General features: G+C 42.8%; 1 protein-coding gene across 1 annotated transcript; it reads left to right on the top strand.

Moving 5' to 3' along the window:
• The first annotated feature begins 7,522 nt into the window (after positions 1-7,522).
• On the top strand, positions 7,523-12,303 carry LOC127294004 (stromal 70 kDa heat shock-related protein, chloroplastic-like). Its single transcript, XM_051323738.2, has 8 exons — positions 7,523-8,113; positions 8,600-8,852; positions 9,361-9,440; positions 10,136-10,278; positions 10,361-10,459; positions 10,627-10,816; positions 11,152-11,550; positions 11,670-12,303. Exons 1-8 carry the CDS (start codon positions 7,625-7,627, stop codon positions 12,072-12,074), a joined length of 2,058 nt encoding a protein of 685 aa, XP_051179698.1. The 5' UTR covers positions 7,523-7,624; the 3' UTR covers positions 12,075-12,303.

Genomic DNA, 12,303 nt, shown 5'->3' with positions numbered 1-12,303 from the left:
CATTTTCCATGGAAATAGAAAAGAAAGGTATTGCCAAAAATACTTTCTTGTGGAATGCTGGACTATTGAAGTGCAAGTCCATGTCAAAGTCGAAGTCAAAGTATTTGCATGCTCAAGTTCTGGAGGAGCAAATCCAAGTAGAACGAGCTGCATCACCTGAGCTAAGACTAGAAGTCGACAATTTTAGATAGATAGCAGAAGAGAAGTAGGCCCTACTGGAGCAAGTTAGGAAAGCTAGTAAGAAGAGTATGTGCTAGATAATTGGAGATGAATAGGGACAGTGACAGGTCAGTACCTTGATCCAGTAAAATGGTACCTTATTGTAAGCATATTTCGTAGGTGCATTTATATGTAATTGCTATGATCTTGGTGGTCTTTTCCTTGTTGTGATGTGGATTTGATAGGACCTATTCTTTTGTGTACTAGCTACTGTATGAATCAACTCGATGTAGTGATAACCCTGCTGATTTTTTTGAACGGAAACCCTGCTGATTGTTGATATGTATAGGTGGATTGCCTAGCCCTTTCCATCAGTTCAGACTTCTGGTTGCGTTTGTCTTGTGCATGAAGCTTGACATGGTATCAGAGCCCAGAGTCTCAAGTTCGAGTCCTGGCTTTGGCAAACCTTCTGTTCTCTTCTCCCAGGGGTGTTGAAATGTATAAATGGATTGTCTAGCCCTTTCCGTCAGTTTGAACTTTTTGTTGCGTTGGCTAGTGTATGAAGCTTGACACTGATGATTTTGTGTGTGATCCATTGATTTTTATTTCTACATATAGCCCAGGTCTAGAATCTTGTCAACTGGTTTGGTTCATTCATCGATGTATTGAGTACAATGAACAAAACAATGGCTTCTCCTTTGTGTTGGTGCTGCAACTCAACAACTGTACCTGCTTGTGTAGAGGCCAATTGTAAACATAGATACTTCTACATGGTACCAAATTTTGACTCCATATAATTATTACCTTAACAGCATTTAAATTCAAAATCTAAATACTGTAGCATTACCTCCTGCCTATCAAATACAATTATTTCACACACTGAAATATTTTTTACGCGTTTTGAATTGGAGAACATGGGAACCGATTTTGGTTGTGATTATGACTTGATGTGACCCTAGGCCCTGGATTCCTGAGCAGAGGCACTGTGCCAGTCTACCATTTTTTCTATTACTAGCAGAATGTATGTGTTAAAATAAAGAGATTACAAAGTGCTAATTCCCTTTTTTGTAAGTCCTGATGGCATTGACACTCCTTTCTTACTTGCTAATTTATTTTTTGGGTGTGTATATATAATAGAGAATTACCAGGTTGTTATCTAACCCGTTAGATTTTGGGCAATGATTGTTAAGTGGCTGATTCTTAATTAAAGTTTATCCTGTCATGTAGATGGATTTGTGAAAGCTGCTGCGGGTCATTCTTCAGATCATCTACATGTATGCTCATGGTTTCATGGAGTACTTCAGCTCATAGCAGCCACATACGATCCTGCAAGATTTGCATTCAATGTATCGATATTGCGCGTCCGTGAGGACTCTAGAAATATTTTCGCCAGACTCGTTTTGGCACGCGCAGTTCCTGAGTGAATCCAAGGAACTTTGACCGTTGGATCAAGTGTTGGGGAACTGATGTGATAAAATCCAACAGACAATAATTGCTTATGCATCATGGTGATGGATTATCTGAGTTCAAAAACTGAGGTATTTATATAGTGGATAGATGGATAGATATAGATAAATATAGATAATTGCTTCGACTATAGCCACACTCAAAATCAAAATCAGTCGAGCTACAAAACCACTAGCCAATTATGTCCGAAATATTTCAGAGGACATTGGTGTAACTGATTTTGTTTGTGATGATGGCTTGATGTGACCGCTGGCCATGAATACCTGAGCAGAGCTACTTCGCGTGGTCTATCGTTTTTATATTAGTATTATATTTTCTCGATGTACTTGGACCGGCTACTTGGCTATTTTTGGGAATAAATAACAAACGGTGGGGGTTTCCCCTCCGCCCACCTCCAAAAAAATTAGTATTATATTACTTCGACCATAGCCATAATCAAATCAAAATTCAGTCGGGCGACAAAATCTCCGGCCAATCCTGAAATATTTCAGACGCGTTTTCAATGGGTTTTTGAAGATAGATCATGATCATGGTAACCGATATTCAGCGTGATGACGATTTGATGTATAACTCGGCCTTGAATAGAGGAACCAATACGGTCTTACAATTTTTTGTTGTCATACTTGGTCCTTAGCTGAATTCAATATCTCATTCCCGCGGTAAAACTTCCCGCCAACTAAATACAAATGTTTCACATGCTTCCTAATTCTCATTCTACACTTCGTAAAGATGACATCAATGTTCATCTATAAGTCGGTTGGTGGGGGGTCTGCCCGTCATTTTTTCGATCACCACCTCCCTAGCCCAGGAAACCCTCCGAAAAAATTCATTTCCCTCAGTCTCTCCTCTGAGACCACCCACCGAAACTTCCCAAGTCCCTCTATCTCCCACCTCCACGACCACCGCACTGGAACATCCCCGCCGGACTTCCCTGGCCTACCCAAGGTCGTGCGATCCTCCTCATTCGACCGTCTGTTGGAGCCGCTTCATCGACGTCATCATCAACCAGACCGGATCATCTGCGCCGAACCTCGAAACCATATACTCATCCAGCAGTCTACCACAGTTGCTTCAGCTGCGGTATCGTCCACCCCACTGGAGCCCATTTTCCGATCAGTCATCCACCGCATCGGATCTAGCTCGCCGACTCCCTCCTCCACCACACCTGATCGTCTTCACCGACAACGTTGTGCATGAACATAATCTGCTTCACCGGCGCCGTGCATGATCCACACCTATCTAAACTCTTCTACTGTCGCTTTTCTATTGCTTCCTGCAAGTTCTTGTTTAATATCGGGGGAATCTTTTTGTGCTAATGAGGTGCCATTACGTTTTGCAGATGAGATGAGTAAGCATGAAGTGTAATGGCTGTCTCTCCAACCCAAATTAGCAGATGTAGTGTACTTCATCACCGGATCTACCAATCCCAAGAAGAGATGCATTGACTCCCACAAAATGATTCTCCAAATGTAAGTCCCTTGTTTTAGCACCATGTTCTAAGTTCAGGTGCTTGTTTCTCTGAACCTCTTTAAGTTCAATCCTAGCTATGAAACCCTCCTATTTTTTAGTTCATTGCTAATTTAAGTGATTGAATAATTTTGGTTTACATTCCCTGCTCTGTAGATGTTTCCATCATAACTTCTATCTTGCCCAGTCATTGTTACAAAAATTATAGCCTGCTACTATGTTCATGCCAATTTTGTTGTCCCTGAACATGTTGGTTTGCATTCCCTCTACTACAGGTGATGACATTGTTATTTCTATCTAGTTCGTTGTAAGCTAAGAAAGTAAGTGCCTGATATTAGTTCGGCATGCTATCACTATGCTATCTAGCCTGTAGTACAAATAAAGTTGTCATACTACTAGATAATAATTTTGTGTGCCATCTGGTTCTTCAAAAACTGCAATATTAACATGCTTCTCTTACTTTGCATGACACTCACACATGGATGCTGAACATATTGGTTTGCATTCCGTCTTCAGCTCTTCTACAAGTTCACATGTGATCCTACTGTATTCTATATCTGGTCCATCCTTAGTTCCAGCATTAACTATCCTCTGCGTGTTGCTCATTACAAATTTATATCCCGAAACATATTGATTTGGATCCCCTTCAATACAAGTTCATGCGTGATGCTGTTATAATTTCTATCTGGTTCATTCCTATCTATTATAGTAACATCCTAGAATTATTTAGTTCATAACCAATTTAAAGTAATTGCACATGTTGGTTCACATTCACCGCTCTATAACTTTTGCCATCTTAGCTTCTATCTGGCTCATTGTTTGTTACAAAAGTAATAACCTCCTATTCCGTAGTTCATGCCAAATTTAAGTCACTGAATATGTTACTCTGCATTCCCTTTACAAGTAATACCATTATTTTTTGTACCTAGTTCGTCGTGAGCTACTAAATTGCCAGCTATCAGTTCATTCACTACCCTCTGTGTGTTCCTTGTTACGAATTTTAAGTCCCTGAACACGTTGATTAGCATTCCCTGCACAACATCGAACATCTTCCACAAGTGCAGCAATATGGTGCGTTGCATGGGACTTGATAGTTGTAAGTCTGTTGTTTTATTCTGACATGCTCAGTTATATAAGCCACAAAATAATTCTATTGCTTGTTTATCTTGCACTATCTCAGCTGCTTAATGATTAGAACATCACATTTTTTTATGTTGGTATAGACCATACACATTAAAAGGAAGCTCACATCTTATTATTTTCCATTCGTACACCTAAAAAATATTCTAGCTGTTGATATGCGGCATGCCCTCTTTGTTTCCTTATTGGTAGTCTATATTAGCCTCATACCGGTAGACTATCTGTGCGCATTACAATGATCTCGTTATAACGAGAAAATGGTGAGTTCCAAATTCGTTGGCTAGCCTTGCCATTGTTGCTATCTTAACTTGTAATGTCTTTATTTCAGAAATAGGTGGTGCACAGCCAACATAAAATATTGTCGAATCCCTTTATTGTATTGCTAGTTTAATTACCATTCAATTTCGTTGGGTTTTGTAATATTTTTTCAAAACCTTGCAGCTGATGTAATATTCTTTCAAAGCCTTGCAACTGATGTAATATTTAGCTAGTTTTTATGGTTCTTTCGCGCATTATTTCCTAACAGTAATTAGGTGGTGCCTGTGGTAAGTGAGGCTATCAGACTGAAATCATGTGTGCGTAAATATTCCTAGAATATAATGGGACGTTGTTGGGCCACACTAAATCACAAATTTCTAGCCCGGCTACGGCCCAACTAAGCGAAATCACATATGGGCTAGCCCGCAAATTTCCTAAAGCGTAGGCCGACATCTCACATAGCAAATCGCAGATGGGCTGGCCCAACAAAGACAATGGGCCTCTCAGTTGTTGGCTCAACAAGGCTATTAGGCCCTATTGGGCCTACATGTATTATGTAGTGCGTTTATGGGCCGACCCATCAACTAAACGGGCCGACCTGGTCGGCCGACCCATCAACTAAATGGGCCATTGAAATTTGCAGTTGACCGGACAAACAAATGAATTTAGCCCGACCCAAAACCTAAACGGGTCGGCCCACTTAACCCGCTGATAGGTCAAACAAAGACATTAAGTCCGACCCACGTGCTTAGTGGGCTAGCCTAGCTATCATGTTGATAGGTCAAACGAAGACATTCAGCCTGTCCCATCTGCTTACTAGGTTGACCCACTTGCCATGTTTTTTTGAAACTACCCACTTGACATGTTGACCGGTCAAACGAAGTTATTCGGCCCGGCTCATATACTTATTGGGTTAGCCCAGTTGGCATGTTGACCGGTCAAACGAAGTAATTCGGCTCGATCCACATGCTTATTGGGCTAGCCCAGTTGTCACGTTGACCGATCAAACGGAGACATTCTGCCCGGCCAACTTGCTCAGTGGGCCGGCTCAGTTATCCTGTTGACCGGCCAAATGAAGACATTCGGCCCGGTCCACGTGCTTAGTGGACCGACCCATTTAGGTTTTGACTAGTCAACCTGAGAAGTTAGGCCCGACCTACATACCTAATTGGCCAACCCAGTTATATAGTTGATCGGTGAAACTAAGTCAGCTGGCCTGACCCACCAACTAAATGAGCCGGCCTGTTTAAGGCGTGTCAGGCCTTGTGTGGGCCTACTGGCTACCACGAGTTTTTATCCGGTTAACGGCGTTTTCGGACAGTTAAAGACGTTTGCCACGTGACAGTTTGCATGACGTCAACAGTCAACGACATCCCAAAAACTCTTTTGCAACGGTCCGATTTTCAGTGGTCAAAGGGCGCCCAAACGCGACGCACCGAAAAATCCGTGGTAATCCCTTACGTGATGAAGTATGCACCACAGAACCCATATCGTCGGGTAAGGCTCATAGGCGACGAAAAAGACCCATTAGCTAATGAGAACTTTTCTTGTAGTGTATAGAGATACCGATGATCGAACCTCGGATAAGTAAAGTATCGCGCGACAAAGGAAATCGGTATCGTATGTTAATGGTTCTTTCGATCATGAAGTCATTGTTGAATATGTGGGAGCCATTATGGATCTCCAGGTCCCACTATTGGTTATTGATTGGAGAGGTGTCTCGATCGTGTCTGCATAGTTCATGAACCGTAGGGTGACACACTTAAGGCTCAAAGTTGTTTAAGTAGATATGGAACATGGAATGGAGACCGACTATTGTTCGGAGTCTCTGATGGGATTAAGGACATCACAGGAGATCCCGAATGGTCCGGAGAATAAGATTCATATATAGAAAGTCAAATTTTAAGTTTGACAATAATCCGGTGATTTCTTATCGGAGGTTTGGAAGGTTCTAGAAGGTTCTATGGCTGTCCAAAATATTCACTAAGGAAGGTGGAGTCCCGGAGAAACTCCACCAACCCAAGGCGATCCACTAAAAGGGAAGGTGGAGTCCACAGTCCATGGTGGACTCCACCACCTTGGCCGACCAACCAACAAGGAAGGGGGGGGGAGTCCCACCCTAAGTTCACCTTTGACTAGGTTCGACTATTTGATTTTATGAAAGGTTTGCACTAGGACTGTTAGGAGTAGTTTTGAACCCTTAGTTGTTCCACCTATATAAAGAGGAGGAGAGTGGGCTACCACACCAAGGCTGCCCTGGCCACACCCCCTCTCTCCCCAAACCCTAGCACCACCCTCCTCCACCTATCTTCCGCACGGTGATGGTGAAGCCCTACAGGCAATCTCCACCACCACTGTCATCACGCCGTCGTGCTGCCGGGATTTCGAGTAGGATCTACTACTTCTGCTGCAAGCTGGAACAAGGAGAAAGACGTCTTCATGAACACTGTACGTGGGACCGAGTGCAGAGGTGCTGCCCGATTATGGCACCGACGGGATATTCTACTCGCTCCTGAGAGCAGCAAGTGATCGACTACATCATCCACGATATTCATGTCGTTAAACGCTTAGGGCATGTACAATGGTGATATCTTAGCACTGCCACGTAGGATAAACGATGAGGTGGAGGAAAGAGAAAGATGAAAAAAGACTTTGTCTTCTCTTAGCTAAGAGATGACTCTCTCACCACAAATTTAGGATGTCTCATCTCTTAGCACAATCTCTCTCACCACAAATTTAGGATGTCTCGTTACTAAAGATAAGACTAAAAAACAACTCATTGTACATCATGTTTTATTGTTATATCTATATTACGTGGCAGGATTAAGATAAGATAGTCTTATCAACCATTGCACATGCCCTTAGCGATCTTCGAGAATATGTTGATCCCATCTCATTGCTACCATCTATACGAAGTAGTAGATTAGATCTTAGCTTGTTGTTCGTTTTTTAGGTAATTTTTTTTCCATGCTAAGAACCCTCCAGTGTTATCAGAGCCGTTTCTGTATAAAATCTCTTCTTATCCTTCCCCGTCCTTACCTCTCGCCATTCTTCCCAATCCGGCAAAACCCACCACACTCCCTTCCTAAATCCCCCTTCTTCTAGGGTTTCGCAATCTCTGCTGCTCTCAGCCATGTCGACCACGACCTTCCCCACCTCGACCCCCTTCTTCGTCCACCACGGCAGCCGGCGCCCCTCCGTCGACGTCCGGACGGCGGCGGCGGTGTACGGGCGCGGGGGCCGGCGGTGGCGGCCACTGCGGGTCACCTGCGAGAAGGTGGTGGGGATCGACCTCGGGACCACCAACTCCGCCGTCGCGGCGATGGAGGGCGGCAAGCCCACCATCGTCACCAACGCCGAGGGGGCGCGGACCACGCCGTCGGTCGTGGCCTACACCAAGGCCGGGGACCGGCTGGTGGGGCAGATCGCCAAGCGGCAGGCGGTGGTCAACCCAGAGAACACCTTCTTCTCCGTCAAACGGTTCATCGGCCGAAAGATGAACGAGGTCGCGGAGGAGTCAAAGCAGGTGTCCTACCGCATCGTTAGGGACGACAACGGCAACGTCAAGCTCGATTGTCCAGCTATCGGCAAGCAATTCGCTGCCGAGGAGATCTCTGCGCAGGTATAAAGCGCAATACCGATTACTTTTAACATTGCGCTGTTCCCTCAGATAAGATAAGGTGTCATTGCTTATTCTTATGCTAGTGATAAGTTTCTAGTCATGGAATTTTAGGTGTAGAATTGAGAATTCTTGTCTTAAACTAGAACTTAATGTAACTTTATATCAAGTCCATGGAACTACGGTTGAGTTAAATCTTACTACTACATGCTTTACTTGTTATGTTCCTAACGGAGTGTCAAGCTGTGTGCTACTACATTATGCAACACTGTAGTACTTTTGGAATGGAATAGTATCTCAACTTTTGGTCAAAGCTCGTGTTTCAACTACCAACAGTCAGTTGTTTTCGTCAACACAATGCCCCCCTTTTTGAAATCCAAGTCTAATCTTGATACTCTAGGTCCGTGCTTTGACCAACAGTTGTTAACGTAATAGTATGTGGGTTATGTTTGTGCCGCAAGCTGTTTCTAAACGTCATTTATTATCCAGGTTTTGAGAAAGCTGGTTGATGATGCGTCAAAGTTTTTAAATGACAAAGTCACCAAGGCTGTGATCACTGTCCCTGCTTACTTCAACGACTCGCAGAGGACAGCTACAAAAGATGCTGGCCGCATTGCTGGGTTGGATGTTCTCCGTATCATAAATGAGCCTACTGCAGCGTCGTTAGCATATGGTTTTGAAAAAAAGAACAATGAGACAATTCTGGTTTTTGACCTCGGAGGAGGCACCTTTGATGTTTCAGGTATATATTTTGAATTTTGAGATCTTTATTTATACTCTTTTATATGGGAAATTGATGCCCAGTAACTGCTACAATCTGCAGTAGTTTCGACACTCATGTCTGTGCATTAATAATAGAGTGCAGAATAGCTAACATAAGTAATAGTACAGTACTATGGAGATATGTATGGGTAATTCGTCAAATTTTTGACGTATTTGGTGTTATCTCATATCCTGATACATTGGTCATAAAACTTATCTCATTGCCCTATGAATCTATATTAGCACAAGGTAGAACATTTTGGTGTTCGATCAATAGTAAGTTCTTAAATAGTTCTGTCTTGTAGATATAATCTACCTATATAGACACTCATAAAGTACTACACAACATCAAGGCCATACTTGGCTAGTAGAAACATGCTCTGTTGTTATTTCTGTACGTTGAATTAAAAAAAGTATGAACTATTTTGACCTGTTTGACAATATCTCAATTTCTCAGTTCTTTATTACATCTCCTGTTATGCTTTCAGTTCTTGAGGTTGGTGATGGCGTTTTTGAGGTGCTGTCTACTTCTGGTGACACCCATCTTGGGGGCGATGACTTTGACAAGGTATTTCTTGATATGGCCATCTGCCTCGTGCCAGCATTATTGATTCCAAAGTTGTTCAGTCTGCCTCATCTTATTTGCTAGTATTTCTTTGGTTTAGAACTTGTGTCCAATTTGCATTATGTAATTGCAAGTGATGCAAAGGGGATGTGCAACGCGGTAAGTTACTACTCCCTCCGTCCATAATTCTTGTCGTGGATTTGGATGCATCTATCCTCAAAATATGTCTACATAAATTTGCGACAAGAATTATGGAACGGAGGGAGTATTTGTGTTGATATGACTTAAGTTGTACACTTCACTGTGTAGAGTGAATTTGTATTTATTCAGTTTGATAGTCAATGCATATGATTTTTGTTGTTGCCTGTTGGCTGTTATAGTCTTTTGGACAAGAAGGAGACAATGAGTTAGCATGTTAGGTTCTCAGTATCTTTTGATGTTCGTTGGATCCCTGGTTCTAGGCAAACAACAACACATCTGTGCCCATTCTCCAATGAGCTCATGCATCCCTTCAGTTCTAAGAACATATATGTATTCGTTTTGATGGGTCAAAGAGATGAATAAAGATCCACCTCTTGCGTTGCATAATAATCTTACCCCTTTTGTACTTCACTACTCATGTTCTCTGTTAGCAAGAATGTTCAGCATCTTTATGATTCTGCATGCTGTATATTCTCACAAATCATTTCTGTTGCCAGAGAATTGTTGATTGGTTGGCTGGGAGCTTCAAGAACGATGAGGGTATTGACCTGCTCAAAGACAAGCAAGCTCTTCAGCGTCTTACAGAAGCAGCTGAGAAGGCAAAAATGGAGTTATCATCATTGACCCAAACAAATATTAGGTTAGTTTGCTCTGCCTCTCTATTTGGTTCTAATATTGTGTTCTTTGCATCTTGGTTCCTCACCTATTCTTATTTTTTTCAGCTTACCTTTCATAACAGCTACTGCCGATGGGCCCAAGCACATTGAGACAACAATTACCAGGGGCAAATTTGAGGAGCTATGCTCAGATCTTCTTGACAGGTATGGTATCATGCCTCATGTTAGTGCATTGATGGAAGCATACATGTATTCCTGGTTTATTTTTTCAAATGCATCTAGCAACTACTCTGAATAGCGGGCGAGTGTCATGGCTGGATTTTTTTAAGCCAAAACATAACTATTTTTTTAATTTTACAATCATCTTTTAGGCTGAGGACACCTGTCGACAACTCTCTTAGAGATGCGAAGCTGTCACTTAAAGAAATAGATGAGGTGATTCTTGTGGGTGGTTCCACCAGAATTCCAGCTGTTCAGGAGCTTGTGAAGAAAATGACTGGAAAGGACCCGAATGTGACAGTCAACCCTGATGAGGTTGTTGCCCTTGGAGCAGCCGTGCAGGTCAGTTCATGAGAATCATTTCTTCAAAGTTAGCTAACTTAGGATCCTGATGATGTTCCTTTTCTATGCTACTTTATAAAAATAGTGAGCAGATAATAATCTGTCTTAAATTTGAGCCGAATATATGGGCCTAGACACAGAAATCATAGTGAAAATACCTGAAAAACTTGATAAAATCATATCTATGGCCTAGTAGATAGTGCTGCTATTTTGTGCAAAGTGGCTAGCATCAGCACTGGGGACAATCAGTGCTCTCTTATATATATATAATTCTAGAATAGCACATACTAGATTAATTAGATAATGACTATATCTGACAAACAAAATGACAACAGGCAGGAGTATTGTCGGGCGATGTGAGCGATATTGTGCTTCTCGATGTCACGCCACTGTCTCTAGGTTTGGAGACACTGGGTGGGGTGATGACCAAGATTATCCCGAGGAACACAACCCTGCCCACCTCAAAGTCAGAGGTCTTCTCGACTGCTGCTGATGGACAGACAAGTGTGGAGATTAATGTTCTCCAAGGAGAAAGAGAGTTTGTCAGGGACAACAAATCTCTTGGTAGCTTCCGGCTTGATGGAATTCCTCCTGCTCCACGTGGTGTTCCACAAATTGAAGTCAAGTTTGATATTGATGCCAACGGTATCCTATCTGTTGCTGCTGTGGACAAAGGCACTGGAAAGAAGCAGGACATCACTATCACCGGAGCCAGCACATTGCCGAAGGATGAGGTATGCAGTATATGCATTGATGAAGCACTCAGATTATCAAGTTTACTTTTCTCAGTTTTTATAGCATTGAACACTTTTAATCCTTTGGACTAACATGACATCAATGAACAACTATTCAGGTAGAGAAGATGGTTGAAGAAGCTGAGAAGTTCGCCTCGGAGGACAAAGAGAAGAGAGACGCAATCGACACCAAGAACCAGGCAGAGTCTGTCATCTACCAGACTGAGAAACAACTGAAGGAGCTCGGCGATAAGGTCCCAGTTGATGTCAAGGGGAAGGTCGAGGGGAAACTTAAGGAACTCCAGGACGCAGTTGCTGGTGGATCAACCCAGACCATAAAGGATGCACTGGCTGCACTGAACCAAGAAGTGATGCAGCTTGGCCAGTCCCTTTACCAGCAGCAGGGCGCCCCCGGAGCAGGCCCTACCCCTGGAGCTGATGGCGCTGCTGATTCTGCAGCTTCATCTGAGAAGCCAGGAGATGATGGTGACGTTATAGATGCTGATTTTACCGACAGCAAATGAATAGAACAGTAGGTAGGTCCGAACATCTCTCAAGACTATGAGAAGTTGTTCCACATGTTCGCGTAGGATTTGGGGTGTAACTTTTTGTTAGATTGTCACCTTGTTTCCTATCGGGCTGTTGGTGGAGTTTTTGGTGGTGGTTGAGTTGAGCTTGGGAGAGTTCAGTTTTCACTTCGAATAGGTAGATGGTTTGGCTTACATATATAAAAGCATCTGGGATTTTTCTCCA

This window comes from Lolium perenne, chromosome 1 (genome assembly GCF_019359855.2).
Source record: "Lolium perenne isolate Kyuss_39 chromosome 1, Kyuss_2.0, whole genome shotgun sequence".
Lineage (NCBI taxonomy): Eukaryota > Viridiplantae > Streptophyta > Magnoliopsida > Poales > Poaceae > Lolium > Lolium perenne.
Note: the sequence above shows the minus strand (reverse complement) of the source record. Positions and strands in the feature narration are given on the sequence as shown.